This window comes from Chiloscyllium plagiosum, unplaced genomic scaffold (assembly GCF_004010195.1).
Source record: "Chiloscyllium plagiosum isolate BGI_BamShark_2017 unplaced genomic scaffold, ASM401019v2 scaf_8632, whole genome shotgun sequence".
Classification (NCBI taxonomy): Eukaryota; Metazoa; Chordata; class Chondrichthyes; order Orectolobiformes; family Hemiscylliidae; genus Chiloscyllium; species Chiloscyllium plagiosum.
In genome coordinates this window covers 923-10,508 of record NW_025213318.1, presented here as the reverse complement: position 1 = coordinate 10,508, position 9,586 = coordinate 923, and the positions used below count along the sequence as shown (strand labels likewise).

The 9,586-nt window shown below is 51.3% G+C and overlaps 1 protein-coding gene across 1 annotated transcript; it reads right to left on the bottom strand.

Moving 5' to 3' along the window:
• Window positions 1-7,664: 7,664 nt before the first annotated feature.
• Window positions 7,665-9,361, bottom strand: LOC122547609 (E3 ubiquitin-protein ligase TRIM39-like). Its single transcript, XM_043686213.1, has 2 exons — window positions 9,307-9,361; window positions 7,665-8,229 (listed from the first exon to the last, which is right to left on the bottom strand). Exons 1-2 carry the CDS (start codon window positions 9,359-9,361, stop codon window positions 7,715-7,717), a joined length of 570 nt encoding a protein of 189 aa, XP_043542148.1. The 3' UTR covers window positions 7,665-7,714.
• Between the last annotated feature and the right edge of the window lie 225 nt (window positions 9,362-9,586).

Here is a 9,586-nt window from a genome sequence, read left to right as displayed (position 1 = left end):
TGTGTGTGTGTGTGTGTGTGTATGTGAGTGTGTGAGTATATTTGTGTGTGTGTGTGTGTGTGTGTGTGTATGTGAGTGTGTGAGTATATTTGTGTGTGTGTGTGTGTGTGTGTGTGTATGTGAGTGTGTGAGTATATTTGTGTGTGTGTGTGTGTGTGTGTGTGTATGTGAGTGTGTGAGTATATTTGTGTGTGTGTGTGTGTGTGTGTGTGTATGTGAGTGTGTGAGTATATTTGTGTGTGTGTGTGTGTGTGTGTGTGTATGTGAGTGTGTGAGTGTATGTGTGTGAGTGTGTGGGGAGGGGGAGGGGAGAGACACAAACAGGACAGTGTGTACTTCACACAAATATGGGACTGACGCCCATTCCGTTCCCAAGGACAGTCCCTGCCCGAGTTTCTGGAGGAGGAGAGGGGAGGCTCAGAGAAATGAAACAAAGCCTTATCTCGGGGCTTTCTCTCGGCCGGTTACAGTGGCAGGAAGGGGCCTGTTCGAACAAAGTCCCCAGGATCTGGTCACAGGCGGGATGAGCAATGTTCCCTGGCTGTGTCCCTTTGGCAACGGGTTTGGGGTTTTTGGAGGAGGGCAGCTAATGCTGAAAGTCAGCGCACTGTACAGTTGCTGTGAGCTGGAATAAAGTGATTAGGACACGTTTTTTCTGCTGTGTTACCGACTGTATTGGATGTGGCTCAATATCCAACATCGTGGTGACTGACTCCCACGGTCTGGGGGGTGCAGTAGCGATCTGCACTTTTACGTGCCTGTCGTGGTCCCGAGCTATACTGTGTGGCGCTGGACAAGCTCAGCAGGTCAGGCAGCATCCGAGGAGCAGGAGAATCGACTTCATCAGGAAGCTGCTACTGTAACTAGCATCAGGAAACTGCATCCTGATGAAGGTCTTATAGCCGAAACGCCGTTTCTCCTGCTCCTCGGATGCTACCCTGACCTGCTGTGCTTTTCAGACTCTGGTGTCCAGCATCTACAGCCCTCCCTTTCTCCTAGTACTCCCGAGCTCTGCAGGGTCATGTTGGAAGCATTTACAGTCAGTCGAAGGTCCACAGGCTGGTGACAAAAGGGTTTGGCACGCTGGCACTTGATTGCTCAGTGCGTTAGGTAGAGACAGAGAGAGAGAGAGAGAAAGTAAGACAAATTAAGAGAGAAATAGAGAGACAGAGAGAGAGAGAGAGAAAAAAAACAACAGATAAAGTAAAAGAGAGAGACAGGGACAGAAAAAGTGAGTGCAAAAGGGGTAAGAGAAAAGGGAAATACATGAAGTAAAGACAAGAGGAAAGTCTTGCAATATGTTCATTAAGGAGGCAACTGGTGTCGGCAAGTCAGATCTCACCACAAGCAAGGATTTTAAAAAAGTGAACATTTATCGTGGTGCAATTAGTTGAGAATACACAGGACCCAAGACCCGCATTGTTCCCCATCGCAATAAGGAACTGTGTCAGGCAGTTGGGTGGGCAGAGGCAGAGTCCTGATTTGGGACGTTTGGTTTGAGGTCTGCCCCCCCCCTGCCGGGAGGTGCTGCTCTCCCTCAGTACTGCATTCGGGTAGCACCCGGGGTAGTGTGGTCCAAAGTCTTTGACCGGAGACTTCGGTTACAGAACTTCTGGACTTAATGGACACGGCGCCGATGGAAGTTAAGGTCAGGAGATTCACTGGGGCCTAACTTATACAATCGATCAAAGTCAGAGCAGGCAAAAAGGGGCCAGAGGATGATGCTGAACACCAGGGCATATTCAGACTGAGCCATGTTCATGTTGTAGAAGAACTACAACGCGGAATAAAAGGCCACTCTGCCCATCATGTCTGCACCACCAGGCCACCAGCCTAATCTACTATTAGGCGTGGTTATTCGGTGACTCTGTAAGAGGCTGTTCGGCCCATTGTGTCTGCACTGGCCCTTCATTGCCGACTGCCAATGTCCAGCTTTCTCCCCGTATCCTAGAGGCCTCTGGTCTCGCAGGTCACAGTACCTGAGCTGCAGGGTCCAGGCACTTTGGAAATGAAGCGGGGAAGGGGGGTAGGTTCCAGGCAGAGAGCTCCAGCTCCCCGGCACCCTCTGCAAGGTGGTTTTACCTATCGGTGGCGGGTGTAATAGGCAATTGGTGCAAAAATGCTGCAAAGCAGAGAAGTGCGGATTCAGTGGTATTAATCCAGAAACTCAGCTAATCCTCTGAAAGAAAACATCTTTCCTCATTTCGCCTTTGCCTGCCCATCCCTTTAGCCCACAGCACCCCCCCCCCCTCCCCCGTCACTGATGCCTCTGTTAAGGTGAGTGGACCTTTCCCACCTACTCCACCCAGACCCCTCACAATTCTAGTACACCGCAACCCAACCTCCCTTCAGCCTCCCCCGTCCCAAGGTCAATAACTCCAACTTTTTCCATCCTGGCAACATCCACGTGAAGACAAGTTTAGTCCCGTCTCTCGGTGCGCGATTACGGAATTTCTGTCCCAAGGTGTCGCCTGACTGATTGATTTAGACCGTTTCAGCACAGCCTCACTGCGTTTATATTCTAAACCTCAGGGAAAGGGCTCCGTCTCCCTTCTTAACCATCTTACCCGTGACTTCCAGGGTCTCCATTTCCAAGGTCGCTCACCTCCTCTACAACTCGCCCACTTATTCCTGTGACTTGTCAGACACCCCTGAACGCATCCCCTGAACATTTCTCCGTTGGCTGCACCTCTTTGCTCATGTGACCGGTTCACTGATGCCCTCCCGTCATCACCAGGTTACCCTCCTCACTGTCAGCCACACGGCCAATTCAGGTGGCTTCATCTGGAGATGTCCCGTACAGTCAGTCCACTGTTCTCCTCATTCTCAAAGAGGCTGAAGGGAGGGAATGGTTTTTTAAAGAGAGGGAAAGAGGACGAGAAAGAGAGAACGGGGCCTAAACGAAGGAATGAGACTCCACACTTTGAATTAATTGTTTTCTGGTCAGGCGAGCCCGATGGCTATTCATTATCCATTGTTAAACGAATACTTACACTGTCATTTACTGAACGTATCTGTCGGTGGTGGGTGTAATAGACAATTAGTGCAAAAATGCCGCAAAGCAGAGAAGTGTGGGGGAGGGGGGCAGTGGTATTAATCCAGAAACTCAGCTAATGCTCTGGGGACTCCCAGCCCAAATCCCACCAAGACAGATGGCGGAATTTGACTTCAATGAAAGGATTCTGTCATTACAAGTCTAATGGTGGCCATGACACTGCTGTCAGGGGGGAAAAAAAAAAACCCACCTGGCTCACTCATGTCCCTCAGGGAAGAAAATCTGCCAAGCCGACTAGCACTGCTCCCAGGGACCCGGGGCTCGATCCCAGCCTCCGGCCGCCTGCCTGTGTAAAGTTTGCACATTCTCCCCCGTGTCTGCCTGGGTTTCCTCCGGGTGCTCCGGTTTCCTCCCACAATCCAAAGATGTGCAGGTTAGGGTGGGTTGGCAGTGGGAAATTGCCCCATAGTGTTCAGGGATGTGTAGGTGAGGGTGGATTCGTCAAGGGACAATGTCGGGGATGGGTGGGTTACTCTTCAGAGGGTCAGTGTGGACTGGTTGGGCTGAATGGCCTGTTTCCACACTGAAGGGATTCTACGATGAGATTCTATGATTAGAACATAGAACATAGAACAGTGCAGCACAGAACAGGCCCTTCAGCCCACAGTGTTGTGCCGACCACTGACCCTCATGTATGCACCCTCAAATTTCTGTGACCATGTCCAGCAGTCTCTTAAATGTCCCCAATGACCCTGCCTCCACAACTGCTGCTGGCAACACATTCCATGCTCTCACAACTCTCTGTGTAAAGAACCCGCCTCTGACATCCCCTCTATACTTTCCTCCAACCTGCTTAAAACTATGACCCCTCGTGTTAGCCATTTCTGCCCTGGGAAATAGTCTCTGGCTATCGACTCTATCTATGCCTCTCATTATCTTGTATACCTCAATTAGGTCCCCTCTCCTCCTCCTTTTCTCCAATGAAAAAAGTCCGAGCTCAGTCAACCTCTCTTCATAAGATAAGCCCTCCAGTCCAGACAGAGTCCTGGTAAACCTCCTCTGAACCCTCTCCAAAGCATCCACATCTTTTCTATAATAGGGCGACCAGAACTGGACACAGTATTCCAAGTGCGGTCTTACCAAAGTTTTATAGAGCTGCAACAAGATCTCATGACTCTTAAACTCAATCCCCCTGTTAATGAAGGCCAAAACACCATATGCTTTCTTAACAACTCTATCCACTTGGATGGCCGTTTTTAGGGATCTATGTACCTGCACACCAAGATCCCTCTGTTCCTCCACACTGCCAAGAATCCTATCCTTAATCCTGTACTCAGCTTTCAAATTCGACCTTCCAAAATGCATCACGTGACTCTTACACGTGACTCCAGACCCACAGCAATGTGTTTGATTTCTAAGTGCCCTCTGGGCAATTCGGGATGAGTAATAAATACTGGATTAGCCAGATACGCCATGCAGCCCGTGATCCCAGCGAGGAGGTGGGGACTGGGGATTGTTGGCGATTACCTGCATTAACTGCAAGATTTTCACAAAGCGTTTCAGATTATCCAGCTGCCTGTTGGAATAATGTAACTGGGTCCACACGCCCCGCTCAGCTTCTTACTCTGGGCCTGTGTGCACGTTTGTTCACCGTTATGTTTCTCAACGAGGCCTGGCTCACTCTCTGATGGCTCCCTCTCACCATAAAACTCAACAGTACACGTTGCTATGTCACATCATAGCTCTGAGGGGCTCTCGATGCAGGTGGCAGTGGCCCTACCTATGGTCAGGGTGCCTGGGTTCGTGTCCCGTCCTCTCTAGAAGTGTTTGAAAACATCTCGGTAATTCGAAAACCAGGGTCTCCTTCACTTAACTCACTCAAATGGCCAGACTGGAAGCCCAGTGTTTATATAGTAACAATGCCATCAGACGAACAGCCCGTACACAGTGGCAAGTACGTATGAAGTTTACCAGTGCCCTGTCCCTCACCACACTGCTAGCTGAGGTCTCTCTGATACCATTTGTTACAGAAGGCTTTGTTCACAACAAACTTACTCTTCAAAACAGTAAGGTTCTGAAACACATAATCTTGTATTTATTAATCAAACAGTACATGTCACAGCACTGAAACACACACGTAAAAGGCAGCATTCAGCAACAAAGCCTAATACGTTGTGGGGGGCGCTGGGTATTCAAACATATGACAGTCCCCCAGTCAACTGGTGCGAATCCAAATACTCATCACAATCAGAAAAGAGAGTTTGCTTAAATCTCTCCACACGCAGCAATCCACCATAAATCTGCATCCCACGACAAAATAAAAAAATTCCATCCAACAGAGAGGTGGGACTGACTCGTCTCTTTGCAATTTCCCTCCGCCAGCCCCCACCCCCCCCCCACCCTGACTGAGCTAACAAACATAACCTCTCTTATTTACCCAGCTCATTCTCAATTGTTACAATTGCAGTGCTAGTGAGGGGAACCAGTCATTCTAAACACTGTTCTCACTTCACAGGGACAAATGGGTGAAAGGACGATGTGTGGCCTACAGGTTTCAACACCCCCCCCCCCCCCGCACTGATGCAGTGCCATGGTTTGCTGCTCAGTTCTGGCCTGGAGAGTGACATTCTGAGTTAGACTTCCCTGCTGGACGTGAACGAGGCGGGTCTGACTTCAACTGGTGGGGGGGAGGAGGGGGGGGGGGGTGCAGTCTGGTTAAGCTTAGCCCTCCTCTCTCACACACCTCCAACCTTCCCCGCACCCACCCACACACACACCCACACACACATAACTGTGACTGAAACTGAGATTCAACACCTCTGTGCCGCAGTTGTAAGGGATGATGGTGGTGGTGGTGGTCACTCGGGAAGGTGGATAAACTGGGGCTCCTCGTGTTAATGTGTTTCAGGTTCCACCACCAGATGAGAACGACCTAACTGAGGGCTGCAGGGGAACGCAGTTTGCTGCTGGCTTGAAGCTGAGTTTAAAAATAAACTGAGCACAGTTACGGGGCCCCCATCGCTAAATAGTGGCCGTGAGTGTTTCACACAACTACATACCATCACATCGGTGGTTAGCACTACTGCCTCAGGGACCCAGGTTCGATTCCAGCCTCGGGCCACTGTCTGTTGGGGCAGTTATACATTCTCCCCGTGTCTGCGTGGGTTTCCTCTCAGTGTCCAAAGACGTGCAGGTCGGGGTGGATTAGATTCCATACACAGTGTGGAAACAGGCCCTTCGGCCCAACAAGCCCACACCGACCCTCCGAAGAGCAACCCACCCAGACCCAGTCCCCTACAGTTTACCCCTTCACCTGGCCAATTCGGCTAACCTGCACATCTTTGGATTGTGGGAGGAAACCGGAGCACCCGGAGCAAACCCACGCAGACTCCACACAGTCAGTTGCCTGAGGTAGGAATTGAACCCAGGTCCCTGGCGCTGTGAGTCACCCACTGTGCCACCATGTCACTCTGCTAAATGGATTGGCCATGCTAAATTGCCCATAGTGTTCGGAGATGTGTAGGTTAGGTTAGGCGCATTACGGAGGGGTAAGTATAGGATAATGGGTTAGGGGAATGGGTCTGAGTTAGTTACTCTTTGGAGGGTCGGTGTGGCCTTTTCCACACTGTACAGATTCTATGGCATGAGGAATTTCACCTTGTAAAGGGAGACTGGTGGTGTGTTCATGCAATCCCCATAATTTGGAAGCAGGCCATTCGGCCCATCGACTCTGTACTGACCGTCCAAAGAGCATCGCACCCAGACCCCTCCCATACCTGTAACCCTGCATTTCCCATGGCTTACTCAGCTAACCTGGACACTACGGGGCAATTTAGCCTGGCCAATCCACCCTAACCCGCACAGCTCTGCACTATGGGGAGAACCCGGAGCACCGAAAGGAAATCCACGGGGAGAACGTGCCAACTGTGGTACTGTTGCTGGTCCAAGTAAGCTAGAACTAACAAAGTCCTGGGTTCGCACCCCAATCATGGAGGTACAGAAATTTGTGTTCAATTTAAAAGTCAAGTTGAATAGCCAAAGTCTTTTTCCCCAGGGGAGGGGGAGTCCAGAACTAAAGGGCATGGGTTTAGGGTGAGAGGGGAAAGATATCAAAGAGGTCTAAGGGGCAACTTTTTCACACAGAGGGTGGTACGTGTATGGAATGAGCTGCCAGAGGATGTGGTGGAGGCTGGTACAATTGCAACATTCAAGAGGCATTTGGATGGTTATATGAATAGGAAGGCTTTGGAGGGATATGGGCCGGGTGCTGGCAGGTGGGACTACATTGGGTTGGGATATCTAGTCGGCATGGACGGGTTGGACCGAAGGGTCTGTTTCCGTACTGCATGACCCAAAAGACAAAAGTCAGAAACTAAAAGCTACTCTAACCGTTAGCTGTTACCAGACTCTGGTTCAATGACGCCCCTCCCGGGAAAGAAATCGGGCAGACCCACAGCAGCGCGGTTGACTCTAAACCGTCCTCTCTGCGAACAGCCATGTTGTGCGGGAATTGGGTGATTGAGGAAGGCTACCCAAACAGTGAAGTGCCCAGCCCCTGCTTATCCTTTCTGCATGCACCCCCCCCTCCTCAAACACCCAGCAACCTGCCCACCCCCAAACCCCCAACCCCACTGCTTAAAGGGTCATCAGCAGCGAGAGAGAGAGAGAGAGAGAGAGAGAGAGAGAGAGAGAGCGCCCCCTTTGGAGTGTTACCAAGAATTACAGCCTCAGGGTGACCAACCTCAGAGGTTCGGTCCGGCTCTCGGTGCTGAAGTAAGGGTAGACTGTCTCGGTGAAGGACTCTGTGAAGGTGTAGATATGGGCCATGGAATTGGCGTTGTAGAACGAGACCTGGCCCTCCTCATAGTCCAGGTAGACCCCCACCCGCTTGGGGGCCATGCTCCCCAGATGCAGCACGGTGCGGGGGTGGGTGAAGGCGGTGTACTCCTTGTCCCACAGGCCCACTGCCCAGATCCCGTTCTCTGGGATGGCCTTCCTCTCCACCGAAGATTTGGCGGCACCCACGTCCCAGGCCGTGTTGTCGCCCACGTCGATCTCCCAATAGTGACGGCCGGCGTTGAAGCCCTGGGTCGCCAGCACGCTCAGCAGGAAGTTGAAGCGCTCGGGGAACTCAGGCACCTTCTTCCACTCACCCCGCCTCACCTGGGTGTCCTCGTCCGACAGGAGGAGACGGGGGTGCGCCGTCTGGGGGTTCAGTGTCAGCAGGGCTGGAACTGAAGGCAGAAACGGAAAGGGTGAAAACCCGCAGCACGTCCCCGGGCCGCACCCTTGACCCCGCCTGGCTCATTCCTAAGGACGCACAGGAGCAGCAGTCGGCCATTCGGCCCACCGAGTCTGCTCCGCCATTCTGAGCTGATCAGCCTCACCCTCACTTTCCTGCCTACTCCTCGACTGAAATCCTGTCTGTCCCAGCCTTGAATATGCTTATCCACCCAGGAAGGTTAAGGATTCCACAGATACACCACCCTCCGACTGGAGAAATTCATAGATTTCATGGAAGCAGGCCATTCGGCCCATTAAATCCACCAGTCACCATCTGGAGACCGTCTCAACCACCTCCTCCACCGTTTTCTGAAATGGGTGAATGTTTAGTCTTAGCTTATGCAATCCTCTCCCATGTTTGGGGGGGAAGACATCGTCTCTACAACACCCTGTCCAAGCCTCACTAAGAGACTTGTATGGTTTAATAAGGTCACCTCTCATTGTTCTAAATCTCAATGAGTACAGTTCCAACTTATTCTACCTCTCCTCAAAGGACAGTCCCTCCTGGTATCAGCTAAATGAACTTTCTCTGGACTGCCTCCGACACCTTATATCTTTCCTTAGATTAGGAACCCAGAGTTCCTCCTATTGTGCATTCCTCATTAAGCTCTGGTGCCTTGTTTACCTGCTGTTTAGTCAGATTTCCAGCCTCACATCCTGAGGGAGTTATTACTCCATACTTCATGAGGGAAACAGGTGGAAGGAAAATTTCCAAATGTTCCTCAAGTCTCCCCAAAAATTTGCTCTGCTGGGGATTTATGGGAGGGAAATTGGCTGGGTTGTCTTCCTACCAGAGGGAACCATGTTCAACGGCCTACTCTATCTCCTGTTTTAAGGAGATGGTGGTGAGTGGTCCCCTTCAACTGCTACAGTCCAATTGGTACCAGAACATTCAAGAATGCTTTGAAGGAGGGAGTACCAAGATTTCGACCCAGCACCAGTACAGGAACAGCGATATATTTCCGAGTCAGGATGGTGAGCAGTGGGGGTGGGGGGGGGCTTGCGGGGAAGGTGGTGTTCCCACGTACCTGCTGTCCCTGTCCAGGTTTGGCAGGAGTCTGGGTGAGTTGCTGCACTGTGCATCTCGTAGATGGCTGACACTGCTGCTTCTAAGCGTCAGCGGCTGAGGACATGTATAGGCACGGACGTCATGCTTGTGAAGTGGGCTGCTTCCTCCCACTTTCGGAGGGAAACAGCAGCGAAACGATTAAGGTATTGGACTGATAACCCAGGAGACAGCTGGAGCGATTGACTGAAAAATAAGAGTGCTGATCCCAACTTCGGCAGCCAGTGGAAATTTGGGTTTAA

Excerpts from the sequence above, each read along its gene's own strand:
- LOC122547609 (XM_043686213.1), bottom strand. The coding sequence starts at position 9,361 with ATGCACAGTGCAGCAACTCACCCAGACTCCTGCCAAACCTGGACAGGG. Across the intron at positions 8,230-9,306 it reads AACCTGGACAGGGACAGCAG|TTCCAGCCCTGCTGACACTG; the intron begins GTACGTGGGAAC and ends TTCTGCCTTCAG.